The sequence below is a fragment of the Lissotriton vulgaris genome, chromosome 7, assembly GCF_964263255.1.
Source record: "Lissotriton vulgaris chromosome 7, aLisVul1.2, whole genome shotgun sequence".
NCBI lineage: Eukaryota > Metazoa > Chordata > Amphibia > Caudata > Salamandridae > Lissotriton > Lissotriton vulgaris.
Window position 1 is genome coordinate 1,543,785,140 of NC_141695.1, and position 22,049 is coordinate 1,543,807,188.

General features: G+C 44.5%; 1 protein-coding gene across 1 annotated transcript in view; it reads right to left on the reverse strand.

The window, feature by feature from the left end:
- Window positions 1-17,499, reverse strand: part of LOC147705971 (protein-glutamine gamma-glutamyltransferase E-like) — a 285,536-nt gene extending 268,037 nt beyond the window's left edge. The window contains exon 1 of the mRNA XM_086932428.1: window positions 17,420-17,499. Within this exon, the coding sequence (XP_086788554.1) occupies window positions 17,420-17,435 (16 nt within the window). The 5' untranslated portion in view covers window positions 17,436-17,499. The remainder of the gene's footprint in view (window positions 1-17,419) is intronic.
- Window positions 17,500-22,049: the final 4,550 nt, after the last annotated feature.

Sequence of the window (22,049 nt, forward strand, 5' to 3'; positions counted from 1 at the left end):
CAAACCCTTAGTAAATGTGCCCCTAAGATTCTGTTATACATGCTTGGCTATGGTGACTCCTGGAAGGTGGGGGCTCTGGGCAATGGCCCACTTTGCCTATGCCTTAATACTTTTCTGAAGGAAATGAGTCCACCTCTGGAGATAGCTTGTTTTATGAAAATACAGTGTTCTCGCTGTTCACTACACCGCAGTCTCAGGTTGTGAGTAAATGGCTGAAAAGATTGGGCTCAAGAAATTGACTGATCACTTGAATTCAGTGCAGACTCATGAGGATCAGACAAGAACCTTCCACCTTGACCCACCTTCGGTTGCTGCACTCTAGTTCCTGGCAACAGAGAACATGACTACTCATCCACCCCATTCACTCTGGACCCTTCACACCCTCACAGGGCCCCTCTCTACTTAGGATGTGTATGTATGTATAGGCATTTATATAGCGCACTACTTACCCGTAGGGTCCCAAGGCGCTTCGACCGCTGCGAAACCCTTCCTGGCTTCCCTGAGAGATGGTCCCTTAATGGGTATCTCCAGGGTGAGACCAGGCATCCCCGGTGGTCTGGTGGGGCCGTTAGTGAAGATGAGGCAAGCTAATGCCCAGAGTTGCCGAGTGTGATCGCTGATCAGAGTGGGCACCGAGGCGAGAGAATTATCGAGTCCGCTGACCTTGGTCCAGAAACCTGCCGCACCGGGAATTGAACCCTGGTCCTGGGCCGTCCTCTGCTCTCGGGTCTGCCGCCTCTAACCAGTGAGCCACACTACTTCACCACCAGTGAGCCACACTACTTCACGACAGGATAGTCGTTCTTCCAGGGCAACAGGTCTTTTACTGGCAAACTCTAGTAAATGCACTTCGCTTGTGGTGGGCATCTTAAAATTGGAAGGGTAATGTACAGATGATATCTGAGAATTTTCCGCCATTTCCAGTTGAGGGGACAGCATCTTAGAGATGGCTGAGACCCCATATTGTACTCTCCACAGATATTCATCCCTGTATATCCACAAGCAACCTGGTTGCGAACAAGCCCTTAAACACTAAATGCAGTTATACTGAGTCATTCTTTTGTGTTTAATGCACAGGAATTACTACTCGTAGTGGTGTGGCAGTACATAGAGGCAAGGTGGCACTGGCAGAGGCTGCAGATAATAGTATAGCATGAGGGTTTCTGCTTGATTATTGCTCTGCATGCACACTAAGGGGCCAATTACGATGCAGCTGTAAAGGCTCTGACCAAGGGTTGTATCGTAATGATCTGTCGGTTAACTTTCCAACTGCCTAATTAAGATATAGGCGGTCGGAAAATAAACTGGCGGGTCATTCGGTCTGGCTTCTGTCTGTCATGGAGAGCCCGTCCACCAGTCAGAAGCCGGCCTGTAATTTTAAGGGTGGCTCTCCACCCTTGAGATTACAAACACGGTTTCCGACATGGTTTCCATGTCAGTCTGCCTGACATGGAGACCATGTCAGAAAGCATGTTTGGGGGCCCCAAGCTGGGCCCCCTTTTGTGTATGGACTCTAGTTGGAGGCCGAGGGGGCACCTATGGTGCACCCCTGTTGATCCCTACATGTTGTGGCAGGCACCTTTAGGTGCTTGCCATGGGGTGTAGGGATGAATCGCACCTCCCATTTCACTATGGAAGCTTGCATTACGGCCGGTTCATGGCCATAATGCATGCTCCCATAATGAAATATAGGAATGCGACCGAACAGTGTTCGGTCGCATCCTAATGGGGTGGTCGGGACCGCCGACTGGGTGTCAGTCGGTCCCATAACCGACTCGGTGTAGGGCGGACGTGATTCTGCCCAACATCATAATGAGCCCCTAAGAGTCTGTTTGCTCTCTCAGTCTCTCTATTTGGGTCTAACCTGCCCCATAACACCGTCTTGAGGCATAACGAATCAAATGCTGTGCTGCAAGAGAAGGAGAGAGCAGGGGTGCACCCAATGTACTGAAATATGGCTCCCTCCTCCCCACTCCATAGCGCTGGCATTGAAATTAGCTACCGTGCGCCACAGGGACACCTTTGAGCCATTATGCAAGGGTTTCTCTGTGAGTCAAACAGAGGTCTTGTACTGGGAGGATACCCTTCCAGCACAAAATAATATGCTTAGACTAATTTTAAACATTTTCCCACTTTGTATGTGTGCTGTACAGTGCAGCTGTAAAACATGACATGCAAAGTCAGAAAATAAAAGAGAAAAAAAGCATTTCACCTTCATATCGCCCATTCGAGGGGGGCGCAATTTTCTTGCATGGGAACGCCCATGCACCACCCATGGTACACCCCCTTTCGCTAAGTAATGCGAAGCAGTGCTATGCTCTTCTTTGCATTACTTTCACTTTATTTCCAGAGCTAAACAAGTTTAGTGCTGGAAAGAAAATTGGACAAAACACTTTGCATAGATTTGTGTCACTTTTGTGATGGAAACACAGCGTAAAATTTTAGTAAATCCGCCCTGACATATCATATATCATACAACACAATTCCTCTTAACTGAAGCTCAAAATAGAAATGTTGGGGGAGTGTCATAAATATCAACATCATCCTTTTGTGGGTGACTTCCGCAGGATTAAGAAAGTTTAACTGAATTTTCTTCTTTGAAATCAACTTCCTAATAATTAACATATATTATTAATGTAATTATTCAGAGATGGTGAACAGTATATTTGTCACAAACCTGGTGGAGGTTCCGACTGCCCTATTAAAGGTGCCCTGTGTTAAATCTCTCTTATATTGCAGTGAATGGTACATCCACCATGTTCGTAATGGAATGCGCTGCTGCCAAATTCTAAATATGGCCCTAAGAGAAGAGCAGCATTGCAGTGTTAAAGAAAAACTTTTATCAGAAGTGACTTCTCAATCCCGCAAGGACATCTCAAAGAGTCAGATCCCATAACTTCGGTGTTTCTTTGTGGGGTTAAAATTTTGCAAATACCCTCTTGGATAGAGGCAAAGGATCCAAGAACAAAAAGCAAATGATTCCTACTCCAGACGGAGACATAGCACAAGACATATCTGATGGATAGTGAGACATATCTTCCAACGGTTATCCCTTTGCCCACTTAGATGACTGTATGCTTCATAAAGGGACTTGACTGTAAGATCCAACATTTATTCTTAGTAACAGAGCCCTGCTAAGCCTGCAGTCATTGTCCTCTGAGGAGATGTGCACTGATTTATGGTAAAACAAAACCCTGACTATTAACTGGACTCTTCCACCACATTCAACAACCTCCTGTCCAGCATCAGGTTTAAAGTAGGACCCCTGCTCTACTAGAGATTTCGGTATGGATTTACTAAGGATTGCACATGGTGCAATCCTCTGTAATTTTGGGCTTTGGCTGTGCACCTTTGTCTTGACATATAAATCAGAAGAATGCTTTATCCCATATTGTGTTATCAAACACCTGTAACGCAAATTAGTAAATAACTAACTTAGTTTGTTCTTCATCCCTATACACTAGCACTTTGTGGTGAGTGGACTAGAGACTTTTACTGGAAATGGGTTAGGCTTCTTCTTTAGTTGACATATATGGATTTTTCTTTGTTATACTGTATTAGTTTTATGAACATGTTTAGTTTCTTAATTCCTCAATGTCTCCTTTGAATAATTTTTTCTTGCCCGATGGTCCCTTAGCGATCCTACATAAAAGAAATCATTCTATGAGAAATATATCTAGGGGTAAAACAAGGGTACCATATGCTCTCATTCATTTACCTTTAAGACTATTCTTGGGAAATAGTTTTCCAGGAGATTGGCAATGATTTATGTAAGGATTTTAGTCTTAGCCACAGGTTCTCAGAAGAATTTTCTACACATTTTCCTGGCATTTTAATCACAAGAAATTCCTGGATAATCCATTCTGTTACCCCAGTTTAGAGATGTTTCGAAATAAAATACTGTGATGACCAGTTAAGTGGAATAAATGCACCATTTGGCTAAATTGTTCCAAAGAACTGGGGAACCTCTAACTACTTCATTAGAAATGTCTCTGGCAATATTCATTCTCAGCTAGGTGCTCTAAAATTTAACTATTTGGGATTGTCTTTTGTTCAAATACCCTGGAAGAGAAGTACAAATTAGGGGTGGGCATAAATAGCAGATTTCTGTGTAGTGTGATCATGCAGAAACACACAAACATTCTGCGAGATTATGCAGAATTATGCAAGAAGAGACAGTTTGAATTTAGTATGATTTTCTTACTCCAAAACTGCCCCCTTGTGCTCAAAATGGACATGAAGATGCTGTTTGCAATAAATGCAACAGAACAAGAATAGCATTGTGGGCAGCTGCTTGCACTCGCTAAATGTACATTTGGGGTAAGATTTCCACCCAACTTACTCCTGGTATTAAGTGCTAATTTCTCAGTGCAGAATGTGCCCTTGCATCCAAAATGGATGTGAGGATACATTTTGTGCTTAGAAAATAGAGCTAAATGCACCAAAACATAAACAGCAGTGCGACCAGCCACCCATGCTCTCCAGATGTGCTCTTGCAGTAGCATTTGTTTCCCCCCAAATTAGCCATCATTTCTCAAGCGGAAATAACCCAGTTATTATAGGGAAACCTACATCAAAGAGTAGTGCAGAACTACTGAAATTAAGGTGATGTAATTGAAATTTTGCCCAAGCCTAGTACAAATACCATGTTAGGAGTATGTCAAAATTTACAGACTCCTAACAAGGGATTCTAAAAGGTTTCCGATTCACAGTTTGGAAGGAGAGTATTGGGGGTTTCTGTTCCCAATTATGAAGTACTTTATGTATCAGTGGTTTACAATCTGAATCTGTATTTTGCAAACTGATCTAATAGTACCTGGTTTTTCGACCTGGCCCTCTCTGCGTGGTCACCCCCAAACCTTTTACCTTTACTCTCCACTTTTTTGCTGGATACATTTTTGTTGGTCTTAGGCCTCTGTGCACTTTACTGCTACTAACCAGTGCTAAAGTACTTGAGCTCACTCCACTAGACCTGATTGTATGTGCTTACACCTGATTGGCTTAATTAATTTACCTATAAGTTCCTCATAGAGTGGTATTCCAAATACACAGGCCCTGTAAATTAAATGCTACTAGTGGGCCTCCAATACTTATTGTGCAACCCACTTAAGTAGCACTGAATGCAGTCTTAAACTACCAATTTGACTTGGCAATATAACCCCCTTCCCAAGCTTTAAAATCTGCTTTTATTGCATGTATGTCACCCTGAAGTAGGCCCTAGGTAGCCCATAGGGAAGGGTGCATTGTGATTAAAAGTTAGATATGTGCTTTTAAGTTTTAGTTATATATGTCCTTGTAGTGAAAAATTCCTAACTTCACTTTTCATTACTGTGAGGCCTACCTGTTCCATAGATCACAGTGGGTTGCTTTATAACATGTAATAGGTGCTAATTTTAGATTGGGACCAGGTAGCCATTTTATGCCAGTAGCCTATCTTGGGTTACAGGACTGGGTGAAACTGTCAGTTAGACTTTGTAAATTCCTCCCAGACTGTCACACAATTGAGGGATTTGGTGTGCCTGAATGGGTCATCTTCTGGCAGCATGGGGAGGGGCAGAGCACAGCCCCACTTGCAAATAAATAGGCGGTGCTCTGCCTTCACACAAATTACTTATTACCTCCACATTGTCACTGCAGCGAGCTTGGAGCCAGTAAAGGGGAGTCAGGAAATTTCATGCACTTCAAAGAACATTTCTAGAAGCTTCTCCCACCTTCCAGAGGAAGGACACCATGGTAAAAAATAGGACCTTCAGACACACTCTTAAGTTAACTCCTGGACCTCATAAAGGGCTCTCAGAGTACTGCCTGCTGCTGTGACCTGCTATGCACTATACAAGACTGCTTTGCTGTTCCTGGAAGCAGTGACGGCTTGAATAGATAATGCTCTGGGACAGTGAGGCAGGGCGGGAGCGGGGCAGGGTGGGGGTAGTAGGATTTGACATACACCAGGAAAGATTGAAGTAAATAAATAAATAAATAAAACCCCTTATGTTGAGCTCCCTGCATCACCGAGTTGGTGATGTGGCGAACGCAAGATGAGTGGTTTTATTTATTTCGTTACTTTAATCTTTACCGTCATATGTCAAACTACTACTCCCCACCCAGCCCTGCCACGCCTCACCGCCACGCAGCATTACCTGTGTGAGCCGCCACAGCCTGGAAGTACTGTTTTGCTACCTGGAGTCTGCCTTGAACCCTCAGAGTCCAGTCCTGCTGTTGAGTCCTGCATCTACTTCTAAACCCTGGACTCCCAGAGTGATTCCAAGGGCTGGTTTGCTGGTCTCCTGTTCAGAGCCACAGGGAAACTAAAGGATCCCACCATCTTCAACCGACACCTGGGCCTAGCTTGAGTGAGTCCTGACCTCCCATTCTCACCCACCACAAGTGATATCCCACCAGTCCTGGACCCTTGGTTGTCATGCTAAAAGTGCCCAGATGTGAGGACTTAAAAAGTTTTTGCCCAAAAACTGCTCTGATAACCAGGAGGAGACCCGGACCAACCTGCTCACCTAACCGCCTGAGATGCATCGCTGGTCAGATTGACTTTGCAGCTTCTTCCACTACTTTTTTCTCCACAACAGCAGGGGCCATATGTAGGTGGGGTAATACCGGTCGGTAACGGTGAAATTCGGTAAATTTCACCATTACCGACCGGTATTTAGGGATTTGAGATGTAGGAGGCTGCAAAAAAGCAATCGGTAATTTACTGATTCGTTATTTTAAGGAATCAGTAAAATACTGATTCCTTATTTTAAGGAATCAGTAAAATACCGATTCCTTAAAGCCTATGTAGGTAGCACTCAAGTGAGTGCATTTTAGCCTTAAGGATTCATTATTTACCACTAACTATAAGTTGATGGTAAATACTGAACACTTTTGAAAAAGCCATTTTTGGCTTTTTTCTCAGTGCCATGTGGCAGACATAGGGCATGTATGTGCGCCACTTGTGCACACATGCACGATTCAGGGGTGCAACAGGGAGTCAATGTGACACCCTGCCACCCTTGAATATGTGCCCCCTATTACCGATTCGGTATTTACCGAATCGGTAATAGTGAATGGCTTCCCATTAATTCCTATGGGCCTTAATGGGAATTATTGAATCAGTGAATACCGATTCGGTAAAACCGAATATTACTGAATCAGTAAAATGTACAGAATTTTTGCCTACATACTATTTACCGATTCTTAAATACTGAATCAGTAAAATTGGGTATTTAAGAATCTGTAAATAGAGATTACCTACATATGGCCCCAAATCCTTTTCAACTATCTTTCACATTAGGGGTATCCGAGCCCCTGGAACTGGCTTCGGCTACAGCCCTCTCCCTCATAAAAACAACTAAGTCTGAACACAGAAATCTTCAACATAGCTTTGACCCAAGGCTCCTCTATGATAACTTGCCCTCCCCAGACAATTCCTGCAGCCTTGCCCCACTGAACTTTACCTTTTCAGAACACTTTTTCTCAAAATGTATTTTAAAAACAATGGTAAGAGCAGACAAGGCCCAATCTACTTGTATCCAAACCGCCTTCATAGCGGTTGGCCATATTATTCGACTTTGACCCGGTCTTCTGTGACTAGCCGTCTGGGGTTGGCGCTTTGAGTGTTTAGGCTCTAGTTTTCACTAGAAACTTTAAAAAGTCATAACTCCAGTTCTACTAATATGATTTCTATCTTTTTGGCATCAAATAATCGATTAAAATGTACTCAATTTTTTTATATTAGTATGGTGTTTTTTGTGTTATATTCTCACTTTATCACTGTTTGTGTGCTACATAAATACTGTATACATTTCCTTTAAGGTACGCCAGACTGCTTTTAAAGCCAAACTTCCCAGAATTGAGCACAGATTAATTTAGTAACTGTTTGTGGTTCACCCTGCAAAGGACTGTGGCTGTTGCTTTATCAAGGCTCACATCCCAGTCAACCAACAACGCAAGTTCTCGCAATTGGTCATTTCGCAAAATATGTTTCTGATCACAAAACATTACTTGCAAATTGCAAACACTTTTTGCGTCCAGAGTCTTAGCATATCCGGACCATTATTTTTAACATCAGTACTTCCTGGATTATTCATGTAAAATAAAAAAATACTGGAATTATCGATTCCAGATGTACACAGTTTGAAACTGTAAAGCTGCATGTCAACATTGATTTAGTTAAAGTGGATTGTGTTTGGCATTCATTGGCTCTCTTCTTATCACAAATAAAAGCCTTTTCACATTGAAATCCTATTTAAGTGAACTAGAGTGTTCGGCTCAGGGAGATAAAGGCCACCCCCTTAATGTGAGCTCTGACTGAGCTCCCGTAAGACTCACCCCATAGGAAAGAACCATTATAAGAGTTCAGTATTATTCTATGGGAATTGCAAAGAAATACGACAAGATGAATGTCCCATATGCAAATCATTGACCATGGAACCCTCTGTAGCTGTGAGTGAACAGTGTATGGTATAAATTAATGCTTCATTCCGCTGAAACTGGCTTTTTCAGTCCTCCAGAACGGACATTATTTTCTGCAAGATATGGAGCAATGCTACTTTGAAGTTAGGCCATCTAATTGTTAGGCCTGGCTCCTCAGCTTGAGAATATTTGTCTAAGGTGCCACAGTGTGCCCACAATTCTGACCTCATGTCAACAAGAATTGTTCAGTTCTAGCTGGGGCAATGGATTCATTCCTGGTAGCCGTCTCTATCTGAAGACATTCTCCATCCTCAAACCATAAGACAGAAGTTCCAAAGGGGCAAACAGGCTTCCCTAGCAGGTCCTGGCACCACTTTAGCACTGTTTGGGTGCAGGAGACTGGTGCCACCATGTCCTAGAGAAATGTGTTTGAGCAGGCAGACAGGTATATTTCAGTTCAGCAGCAGAGAAATATGCCTCCCTGCTGGTCCTTGAGGTGGGTCATCTAGGTGTGGTTGAATTGGTAAACCAGTCACTGGTAGTAAAATCTTTGAAAATGCAAGAGAATCCCACTCCCAGATTTGCAGAAGGTGATCCCGTTGCTCTTCTGGGTGTCGTTTTTTGGTAACACAACTGTTTACAAAATTGCATGCACTCAAATTCAAATGCCGAATTCCTGTCTCACTTTAGGGTTGCCACATTTTCTAGAGGAAAATTCTGACCAGTTGTTGACATTTTAAGATTCTGTAAAGGCCTGGACATGATACTTAAACAGAACCTTATATACAATCGTTGGTAATCATTTTTATCAGCAGCTTTCTGTCTTTGTTTAATTTAATTATTAGTGAAGAACCATGAAGGCAGCTGTACAACACACGTCATCCACGTGGCAACCCTACTTGTGTATAGCTCTCTCCCATCTCCCATTTTTATTTACAGCACTACATAGGAACAGAGGGGCCGATTATGATGGCGGATGGACCTGAGTCCGTACGCCACCATAGAGTAGGAGGGAACCTCCGCATGGCCTGCGGAGTTCCCTCCTGTGCAATTAAGATGTGACCGCCACCCTGGCGGTCACATCCTCTATGTTTACCATTGCGGCGGGTGCGGCTTCAAGCTGCATCCGCCGCATAGTTTGCATTTGTATGCAGAAAGCGGCAGGCACCGTGCGGTGCCTGCCGATTTCTGCATACAAATGCAGGGGGGTACCATAGGTACCCCCCATGTGCACCCCCCACCCCCCATCACCCAGGGGGCCCGCAACGGGCCCCCGCAGTGAAGTTACACATGCTTTTCCACGGCTCCTGACTGAGAGGGGCTCACCTTGTTTCCTTGCCGCCACCACCACCGAGAGTCACAGGGAGGCATTATCAGCGCCGCCGCTGCTCCGGGCATACAACTCCCGGCAGCCCTAGCGGCCCGGCGCGCTGCACTTGCACCCAGCAGCGCCAGGAGGTGCTTATAATCGGCGCAGCCCTTGGCAGAGCGGGGGAGCTCTGTACCGGCATTTGGGGGCTGCACACCAACTGCAGAGCAACGGCTCCTGACTGAGAGGGGCTCACCTTGTTTCTTTGCCGCCACCACCACCGAGAGTCACAGGGAGGCATTATCAGCGCCGCCGCTGCTCCGGGCATACAACTCCCGGCAGCCCTAGCGGCACGGCGCGCTGCACACGCACCCAGCAGCGCCAGAAGGCGCTTATAACCGGCGCAGCCCTCGCCTCGCGGGACGCACGCGGGACGCGCCGGGCTAAGCCCGGGACAAGGGTGGGCCGTCTGTGGCCGTCCGGGGCAGGAGGAGGCAGGGCAGGGCCACGTCCCTTGGCTGTTCGGACTTTGGACTTAATCTTCCTGTAGTGAGTGCCTAACATCTTGTTTATTCAATTGTATTATTGACTTTGTTTACCGAGTAAATGGCAAAATTGCGCTCTGCTAAAACTCCAGCCCTAGTTGGGACATTGGACAATTATATGGTCAAGATGGTCACAAAGATTAATGCTGATCGCCGTCTGTCGCTCAGCCAGATCAGCCCACCGGCCTCTCCCACAGTTGACCTTCTTGTCTTAGATAACATTGAAAACGAGAATGAGGGAGCTTTATCTGTTCCTCCCCTTGTAGTGTCAGATTTTGAAACCGCTTCTACTTCAGCGGATATTCTTGTTAGCAATGATGTATTGTCATCTTCTCCCACTGCTGTTCCATCCTTGACCCGCCGCCCAGTTAGGGCTTGTAGAAGACTGATTAGCAAGCGTGGGGGGCAACGTAAATTTAAGAAAACTGCAACATCTCAGCCTGTTCGGGCGAAGGTAACGAATGACAATAGTATTGAGGGGGGTAACGAAGCTGTTAATAGCAACCATCTGCAGCTATTTGCAGATATACTGACTACTAAACTGGAGTTAATGATTAAACCCCTAATGGCTAAAGTAGACATGGTGACAAAAGAGGTAGGCAGACTAAGTACACTCCTATCCCCCCCAGCTCAAGTAACCACTAAAAATAGCGTAAATGTACATCAGAGTGCTACTTCTGATGGCGCTGTGGTAAATGGGCAGGGGGTTGATTACAAATTAGACCAAGTATCAAAGGAGGTTTCTAGACTTGGGTGCCTCTTGTCCAAACACTTGTCACAGACTAAACCACCTCAGAATATTGGACCAGACATAGCTGCTACGGCAGCGGCCTCTGGCTCAAATACCAGTAAGGGGGTTAAAGGTGCATCCACGGGGCCACCTGTTATCTCTGTAAGCTCTGCCCAACCTCTATCTAAGCCTGATACCATAGCTCCTACTCTACAGAAGAAAACAGTTGTCAATAAATCAGGCGAAAATAACAACTTGGGGGGGTTAACATGGAGGAGAAAACCCGTGGTCAATTTACCCCCTGACTGTGCACCATACATAGTGGTCCTAACAAACGTCTCGACAGTTGACCCAAACTCTTTTGAAGCCCGGGAAGAGCTGACCAGTTCTCTAGGCAATAAAGTTATTGCTTGGCTAAATAAATACTGTGGGTTTCCCATTGCTTTCTGTAATGACATAGTGTCAGTGCGCAGGGTTGACTGGATCGGCACCTCAAGAAAATCATGCAGAGGCGACTGTGTTATTGTAAATTTAAGACACCCGCAGCACGTCGCAACTGTACTGTTAAGGGCGGCCTCTTTACCTGTCACCGAGGACAATATAAGTGTGCGCCCGTTGGGGTATTTTTATAACCATTTGAGCATGACTCCTACTCCTATTCCCAATTCTTATGTTGGTCATCAGACTCCCACCTACCCCTCAAACAGGCAGGCCTTTTTTCCTGGGATGTCCCAAGATCATCAACCGCTTGTGAATATGGACTGATATTGCTATAATTTGTGTAGGCCTAACCCACAATCACTTCCAATCTTGCCCTTGTTTAACCGGTTCGGACCTCTATCTTCCTTAAGTGAAAATGATTGACTGTCCAACAAAGAGGGCTCCTTAAATGAACATTGTCGAATAATGACCTGGAATATTGCCGGTATTAGGTCCAAAGTAGGGATTGATGAATGGATTACATTTGTGAAGACGTTCGACATTCTTGCATTCCAGGAAACTTGGGACTTAACGAACAGTTTCTCTTTGGATGGTTACACACATTTCTCCGTACCTGCTACTAGAGGTGGGGCAGGCAGACCAAGGGGGGGCCTGTTAACTTTGTTTAAATCGTCTTTAAAAGGGGTGTTATCGCAACACAATTCCAGTTCCCAAAACTGTTTGATTGTGGAATTTAATCCTCCCTCTTTTTCAAACATTTTGTTTATTAATTTTTATAATTGTAGTCCAAATTATGACACTAGGCTGAATCTGGTTATTATTGAATCTTTCTTGTCAGTCTATAGAACCAAGGTAAAAGAGTTGGAAGTTATTTTATTAGGTGATTTTAATATCAATCCCTGCAATCAGTCATGCACAGGTCCTTCAGAAGCGGGGCCTCCGCACTCATTATTAACACACTTTGAGCATTCTATTAGGGGGGAGACCCTTGAATCCTACCTGAATGCTTGGAATCTGTATGAATCTAGCTGTGGGGAATTTGATAGCAGAACTCCTACCTTTAAAGGTAATGGCAACGGTACTGTAATTGACTATATATTTATGTCTTGAGAGATTTTAGAGAGGGTTGTTCACTATGGTACCACGGTCTCAGTATTTAGCGACCATAGGCCTGTAGTAGTGGAGGTGTTGTCAACTGTCTTTTTGAATCAGTGCGGGTCAGGTGGGAATAGAAGTCAAGACGTGGTATTAAAGGACCAGGGTCGCAGATTGAAGTGGTCCTCTGTTGTCCCCGAGGATGTTCTCCATGCCGTCCTTGATAGTACTGAAAACGATGTGTTAACATGTCTGGATACAAGGGCATCAAATCTCCAAGTAATGTCTGCCTTTGGTAATATCTGTAAAACCATTGATATCAGTCCGACAAATAAGAAAAAAATATCCAAGCATAGGGAGAAAAAATGGTTTGATCATGCATGTTCCAAAGCACACACTGTTCTGCTTAAGGCCCTTAAAGCTGTTCCTAAAGACCGCCCACTAATAACCACATTAAGATCTTTATATAAAAAAGCCTTAGAAAATAGGAAGAAGGAGATCAGGGAATCTGCCTGAGTTAGAACTGTCTGACCCTGAGATTGTCAAAAATAGCGCTGACTTTTGGAGGGTAGTCAACCAGCCCTTCTTTTCAGACAAGGATCAAGCTTCCCTTGAACTAAATATCCCGGATGGTGTTTGGATTGATCATTTTGATGCAATATATTCGAGTAATTTAGTGGATGATTTGTCAGATGGCCTCTCATTTTCTCTGGAGGTGCAGGGTGTTGTTTTTGAGGCCTCTGAAGTGGAAAAGGCCATTGATCAGACCTTAAAAAATAAGGCCCCTGGTCCAGACGGAATCCCTGCTGACTTCTTTAAAATGGACCCAAAGCTTTGGTCGAGGGTGTTGTGCGGTGTTTTTTATGCCATAACTAGATATAGTATCCCAGCATCTTGGATAGTCTGTAATTATCCCCGTCTTTAAGAAGGGAAATAGGGCAGACCCAGCATGTTATCGCCCGATATCTCTTATCGATTCATCAGTAAAAATTATGGGCAGGGTCATCCTACTTAGACTCCAGGCATGGCTTGATGATAGAGGGGTCTTATCCAACCTGCAGTACGGTTTTAGAACTAAACGGGGCACTATGGACCAGTGCCTTAATCTGCAGATGTTAGTGGATAAATACACCAGGGCAAAAGATGGGTCGTTATATTTAGGGTTCATGGACCTATCTTCGGCCTTTGACCTCGTGAACCGCTCTAAATTGTGGCACATCCTTGCCGAGATGGGCCTTGATCGGGCACTTGTAAATCTTTTAGCCGATCCCCACTCAGATCTGCAGGCATCTGTCAGGGTTGATTCATGGGGGCGACGTACTAGTTGTTTTAAGTCCAAAATAGGGGTGAGACAGGGGTGCATTTTGGCACCCCTGCTCTTCACAGTTTATATAAATGCCCTTGAATCCGAATTAAAGACAGCAACACCGGACATACCGCGTATAGGGGAGACCTGTGTTCCCGTCCTCCTGTACGCGGATGACGCGGTGCTTTTGTCCCGCACAGGGCTGGGACTTCAGCGGTTACTAGATGCCTTTGACTCTTTTATGACTTCATTAGACCTAAAAATAAATGCCAAAAAGTCACAAATTATGATGGTGGGTAAAGGTTCACGCTGCAAGAAAGTTAAAACTTTCTATTGTAGTAAAGCAGAAATGCAAAGAGTATCAACATTCCCGTATTTAGGAGTCACGTTTGAAGATAAGGGGAGTTGGGGCCCCCAAATAAGAAACAGAAATAGCGCCCTAGTAAGAACATCTTCTGCCATTTTGAGTTTCAGCAGAAGACTGGGGGCTAGGCCAGTCCCAGCCCTTATGACTATTTATAACGCTAAGTGCATGTCAGTTGCAACCTATGGCTGTTCACTATGGGGATATGGATCGATAGACTGTCTTCAGGTTTCTGAAAACAAATTTTTTAGATCAGTCCTGTCTGTACCTCAATCTACACCATCTTATTCGGTTCATTCTGAACTGGGGGCCGATTTTATAACAGACAAAATCCAAGTGGCCCCTTTAATTATGTGGCTTAAAATTTGGCTTAATAATGAACTATCTTTAAATCGGGCCATTTTGAAAGACTGTCTTTTACTTGACAATGCCCACAAAATCAAGTGGTTAACCTATGTTAAAAATGGTTTTAGCGCTCTGGGACGACCTAACCTCTTCTCTTCACCGGAGACTATATTGAGGACTGATATTGTTAGAACTAAAAGTGATATGATCATGAGGCTGTCCCTGTTAAGAGAGGAAAAGGAGCTGATAAAACCTTTGGTTAGAGCACACCTTTTGGTCGCAACCCCTCCAGGCCCTGAATTTTATCTCACTCTGGTTAACCGCCCCTTTCATAGGTTTTTATTAACTCGTTTCCGCCTAAACATGATTCACCTGATATTAGGTCAATACACAACTTGGTGTAAACCTGATGAATTTCCACCTTGTTCTTGCGATAGTTTTTCTATCCAAGATACTATACATTTCACCTTGTTCTGTGGGCACTTTACAGCGGAAAGGAGGAAGTTTCTTGTGCCAATCTTAAAAAAGGCAGGGTTTCTGCAAGTCAGACCAGCACTTCTTTATTTGCAGCTGTTAAACCATCCCAGCACTGTCTTTCACGTAGCCAATTATTTGGTGTGTGCGGTACGCACCAAGAAAAGACTTATGGATAATGAGAGATTGGCCATACTGTCGTGAAGCTTTGTACCTTGCACTTTAGTAGTCCAATAGTACCATATATCAGGAACTAGGTTGATGGCGGTATGATGATTTTTAAATATTTTATGATATAGCTTTTTATGAATTTAGTGATGTTTTTAAAAATCTTTTGCTTTTTTGTTTTGTTTTTTAGTAAACTATGACATGGTTTTTAAATCTAAAGATGTATATTTTTAACATTGTATAATGTGTTTTTTCCTTTATGTACCGTGTCTTTTTTGATATTAATTTATCAAAATAAAGTTTTTTGACTGACTGACTGAATGTGGCCTTGGAGTAATATATTCTTAACTCGTATAACATTGTTTTACATTTGACTATGTGCATTTGGGATCTCACCCGTCAGACATGGTACAACAGCTCATTAAAGCAGGTTCATTCATGTCAAAGAGTAACACACGCCATCCACACAACGCAGAGCCCGCACTCACAGGACAATCAGATAGAAACTTTAAAGCAATTTTGCAGTTAAAGTCATACTTACAGAATGGAAGTCCTTTCAAAATCCATCGTACCACACCTGGTGTGCTTGGGTTTCATTTCTCCGTGGGGCTCATACGTCACTCTTAGGGAAACATTCTGTTCGACTAATCTCTAGTAGGGTTTGGCAGTCATTTGATAATTACATGGTACTAGGCTCTCAGGGCACACTGACCCTTTCCACTATTGGCTCTAAAGAATCATGCTTGAGTCATGTGACAAAGCAATACCAAAGGGGATGATGGACTGAGTGTTGAACAATGAAAGCACTCACCCCCAGTCAACTGATCTGGGTTTAATCCATCATCATTCTTTAGCTCACTCCACCTCCCCAGTTCAGACGTGGCCATATGCAGGTCAGTCTGACCCTTGTCATGGGAACAGTCCAACCCGAACTGCCAAGCCATGTCTTCCCTGGACCGGAAACAAGCATCCTGGTACAGGTTTCTGGCTAATAAGTCGTAATCAGCCAGGCTAGCTTGAATCCAATGGCAGAGTGAGCAAGGGACCCACGTCTGGGCATACCCTGCCAATTTAGGGCGAACAAAGCAATACCAAAGGGGATGATGGACGGAATGTTGAACAATGCAAGCACTCACCCCCAGTCATCTGATCTGGGTTTAATCCATCATCATTCTTTAGCTCACTCCGCCACCCCATTTCAGACATGGCCATATGCAGATCAGTCTGACCCTGTGCCTCATGGGAACAGTCCAACCCGAACTGCCATGCGACAGGCATCCTGACCTATTCCTCAACACCCTTCCTTCCCCTTCCCCCTTTTTTTTCTATGTACCATTAGCGATACAAATACTGTCAATTTACTTGGTACTGCTCTGCACTATACTTAGTCTTACTGGTAATACAGCTATTTTTTTGCTCTTGATCTCATTTTTTCTAATTTGTAATATTGCGGACGCTTCCCTCTGCGGTGTCCTCGCTCACCTGTCTAACTTCTCTGACTCTGCTGTACCAATTTGCTCTGTGAAATGAACTGTATTTTCATGTGCATCTTGTATTGCTTGGATTTTGCTTGTATCTAATGTATTTCTGAATTTTCGCTCTTTTTTAATTTTAACCATAAAAAAACTTGAAATAAAAAAAACTGGCATTTTGAAAGTCACCCCCAAATTAGAAAACACACCGCTATGACATACGCATGCAGCCCCCCCCCCCCAAAAAAATAGTAGCATAGTTCCTGTGCAATACATTTCGCTTAGTTGTGAGGACACGCCCCTCAGCAGCTGGACTGCTGATCAGGCAGGGCATAGACACACATGTGGCTAGCATGTGGTAGTAAATGCATTCAAGGTGCTTAACCTAAAAAGGCAAGCTGTCATCTTTAGCAAAGCTTCTGTGTCACTTTCGACAAGGTAACAGTTTTATTTGATCCTGTCATGAAATACCTCCTTGTATTTCTAATTTAAAACCGTGTTTGGTGATATTATTTCGGTTTCTTTACATCATTGTTATCAATTCAAAAAGGAATTGCAGAAAACATTGCATTTCTGTATAAAAATTTTTGCAGAGTCATAAACGGTCCTCATTAGAAATTAAAAATTTGCCAGCTGACAGAATATATTTTTTCTAATATTTACATGTGACGTTGAATAGTGCAGAAGTGTATACGATACATTGATCCCATGAGAGCCATTAAAAAAAGTAAACTTAGGTTCTGCAATAGAAACTTCTTCCTTACCTCCTTTGCTTGCCATGGTTGCTTTGCACTCTTTGCTGTCAAGTTCACTGACTGTATTTGCGACTGCGGGGCTGCAAGTGAAGCAGATTTTAGTGGAGTGGCTTATATCACCACAGCAGGGCACTTCCTCTAATTTAATCAAGCACATGCAAATGAGCGTGGTGGGGGGAGGGGGAAGGGCATTCTATATCCTGTCCAGTTTTTTTCTGAGATCTCCACAGAAACACGCTCAAATATGAACACACTCATGTGCAAAATTGGTACAGTACATCGAGTAAAATGATCGTCCAAAGAAAATTAAAAAATAACCGCACACATTCTATTAAAAATATTTGTGGAATAAATATTTGTATAGTAAATAACCAGTAATTAACGAGTGATGCTATTGTCTAACAATTGACATTCATTCATTAGGGTACCTGTGGGATTCCAGCTCTTGGCTTGCACACACGTGTCAGCGGCGACCCAAGCGCTTTAGGGAATGAACCTATTGAATGAACTGAGGTTCACTATCGAGTGTCCTACCTTCTAAAAAAAAGGGCAAAATCTGTGCGTTTTTATATGTAAAGGAAGGTCTCATTATGTGCAAACTGAAACTGACACTAGGCTCTGATTATAAGTCAGTCCGACCAGGAGGATCCCCTCATGGAAATCTACACTGCTTGATCACAACTAGGGCTCCCAGTTTTATGGTATTTATTTTTTCGACATTTCTGTCTGTATTTCTGTTTGGGTATTTTTCCACATTGATTTAACTAATACATTTATACTCACATTTGAATGTCCAAAAGGCTTCAGCTGTATACGCTCACTGGCCTCATTTCCTACCGGCGCACACTTCGGGCGCCATTTTGGGGGAGGACGAGGACAGCGCTCTAGTGTTGCGGCCGAGTTGGGTCTTCACACTATAAATTGCACACGTGAAACCAGCTTCATCACCTAGAACTAAGGACTCCTGAGGCGGAAGCCGGGAGTAGGGCTCGCATTGGGAATTGTTTTTAGAATTGTTACTGGTCGCGCAGGTAGCGCCGCTTAACGTTTAAATCACGCACTTAGCATTATTTTGCTTTAATTATTCCCCCCCTTACCACGCTCTTCCCACCTCAGGGTTCCCCCCCTGGGACTCGTATTACTTCAGGGTGCCTATTCCGGGCTCCTGACGCTCACTGGGCTCATTTCCTACCGGCGTCCACTTCGGGCGCCATTTTGGGGAAGGACAAGGACAGCGCTCTAGTGTTGTGGCCGAGTTGGACCTTCACACTATAAAATGAACATTACTTCCCGTCCGCGCAGCGGGCGGGCGCAGCAGGTGCGCCGACGGCGCGCCAGAGGTGCGCCAGCGGCCTGCCCGTCTGTGCCCGTCCATGCCGGACCGGGCCTAGGGCCAGAAACCTTGGCCGATTCCCCCGACCACCGCATCATCTTTACACGTGAAAAACTCTTACAACTGATACCTAGCAATAAACCCTCGGAACTCTTGAGATTTAGGCCTGATGACCCACTTCTGAGAGGTAACAGATGGGTGGTACCCACGCAGGAAAAGGGATTTGCCGGGAAAGTCACGTCTCCCCTCAACATGGCACTCTTAAACTGCAGGTCCTTACCGAAACATGCGGTCGAAATTAATTCACTGATCCAGGATTCAAAACTGGACATACTGTTTTTAACAGAATCATGGCTGTCACCTAACTCAGAGGCAGATATTTTGTTGCGGCCCTCCCATCGGGCTTTAATATGCAGTGCCAAAATAGGTTGCAAGGGAAAGGAGGCGGTCTAGCGATAATGTACAGAGACAGATTTACTTGCAGAGTATCAGAGGGTGTTGCTAATGATTGCGAAAGCATTCACTTTAATTTGCAAGCTTCCCGGGTAAATCACTATCTGGTCTTTTGTTATATCGCCCCCTGGGCTGTCCAGGTCAATTCGCAGGATCCCTTTTAGAAAATACTATCGCCCTTGCATCAGCCGCACCCAATTTTATTCTATTAGGAGATCTAAACTTCCATTTTAATGATCCATGCAACAAGGGGGCAATGGATCTTAAGCTCGAGCTAAAAGCTCTGGAACTGGATCTTAAAAATAAGGATGCCACTCACATCAAGAGGCATCTTCTCGACCCCATTTTCATGAATTTCACATTTCTGGTATCAAGGCCCCCCTCCCTTTACCTTGGTCTGACCACTTTCTAAACCCATTTGAATGACAAATTTGCACCGACCGTCCACAGATACAGGCACCACGCACTCTAGAGATAGTGTGGTCCAAACTTTCATTTGAGAGCTGGACTCACAGATTGGAACAGACAGCTCCCCAGTCAGATCCTGACCCCTTGGAGGCGGACAAAAAACTTTCCTATTGGCTTAATAGCTCCCTGGACTTCGTTCTTCCTAAGAAAATAATGGAGAAGAAAAGCAGGGTCTTCAAAACACCTTGGTATACCCCAGTACTTCGAGAACTAAGTAAAATTTGTAAAAAAAACGAACGGACTTGGAGGAAAGATTGGGCCTCCCATTACAAAGCCGAGTATAGAGCTGCCATTAGGGCCTACAAATTATCCCAGAAACTAGCTCAGGCCGCATACTTTGAGGAGAAAATTAAGGCAGCCTCCAATTCATCCAGAGAGACATTCAAAATTGTGAAAGACCTCCTCAAGGCACCATGCCCTCCGATGGTGCAAAAAGCATCGGAAACTAGATGTAATTAATTTTCTGCTTTCTTTGAAAGTAAAATTCAAAACATATTAAAAACTTTATCTTGGAATGATCAATCCCCTGACCCGTATCAATTTACTGCTTACACCTCAGGCCCTCGTCTTGAGGCGTTCGCGCCGATCTCAGGGGACGACCTCCAAAGAATTCTGGTTGCTGTGAAGAGTGGTTCCCCTAGTGACCCTGCCCCCATGCATATTTTGAAACAAGTAACAGCTACCATTACTCCGCGAATTACAGACCTTCTCAACGCCTCCTTCACACAGGGAATTGTCCCTCCTAGCTGGAAGCATGCTACAGTCAAAGCGCTCCTAAAGAAACCAGGGCTTGACCTTACTTTATTGGCTAACTTTCGACCAATCTTGCTGCTACCTGGTATCAGCAAGATGGTGGAGAAAATGGCCAATCAGCAGCTCTCCCTCTTCTTAGAAAGCAATAGGCTGCTCCGCAACAGGCTTCCGTCCAGGTCAGGGAACGGAGTCCGCCCTGCTAGCAGTGGCGGAAGAGGCAAGGCGTATCTTGGATTCAGGGTGATCAACGGTGGTGGTCCTCCTGGATCTAAGTGCAGCATTTGACACGGTGGACCATAAGATCTTAATTCGCCGCCTGAGTAATCAGGGAGTAGCGGGCACAGCGCTACGATGGCTTACATCTTTCCTGGAGAATCGAAACCTTCCAGGTTTGGGAGGGTGCAGCACGTTCCAAACTGACCCCCCTCCAGTGTGGGGTCCCGCAGAGCTCATCATTGAGCCCTACCTTATTCAATGTCTATATGGCCCCCCTGGAAGAGTTGGTGCATCCCTACGGGATCAAAGTAGTCACCTACGCTGACGACACCCAACTAGTCGTCTCACTCTCCCAAGAGGAACACTGCGTGCAAAATCTTCACTCCTGCCTCTCAGAAATCCACTCCTGGACGAATAGCTCACGACTGAAACTGAATGGATCTAAAACAGAGCTCATGCTACTAGGTCACCATGTAACATCGTTACCCAATTCTATCTGGCCCGTCTGCTTGGGGCCCGCTCCCACTCCAAAGAGTGAACTAAAAAGCCTGGGCGTATGGCTGGAGCAGGATCTGACATTTCGGACCCAAGCAAAAAAGACAGCAGGTATATGCATGGGGCTACTTCACTCTGCTCGCAAGATTCTTCCCCTATTGCCAGAGCAGTCGAGGAAACTACTGATCCAAGGACTAATCCTGTCAAGATTAGATTATAGTAACGTCCTTCTCTTGGCTGCCCCTGAAACAACAATCAATACTCTCCAACGAGTCCAGAACTCGACAGAGCCCTTCATTGGCTACCAGTACATGAAAGGATTACATTTAAATCCTTATGTATTGCTTACAAGTCCCTACAGGGGAAGGGTCCCCCGATCTTAGGGAACCTTGTTTGCCCTTATAATCCTACTAGATCCCTTCGCTCTGATCATGGCAACTTGGCTATTGTCCAGAGAGTCAAGTGGGCCCGAACAGGGGGGGCGCCGATTCTCACTGAATGCGGCCAACCTGTGGAATGCCCTTCCTGTCAAGATCCGCACTGAACCGAGCTATCCGAGGTTCCGAAAGCTTCTTAAAACCTTCCTGTTTCCCCAAGACTCCTAATCCCTAACCTCCCCGCAGTACTCCTTGTTCTATAGCGCTGGGGCGCTCTCGGGCAGCCATGCGCTTTACAAATTCATTTTCATTTCATTTCATTTCATTTCATTACAGTGCAATAGCGTTATCTGAAAACACTTGCATTGTACAATAGCATACATAAATGTAGATCTGCACGTAATTAAGCTTAATTAGGAAATCTACTGCCTCTTTTTAATCTCCCCTGCCTCTCGGTCTGTACGCCTCCTTGGAATCAAGAACACTCTTTTGTTGGTTATTCTCATAACAGTCCACAACAGGAGTAAAAGGAGACATGGGAAAG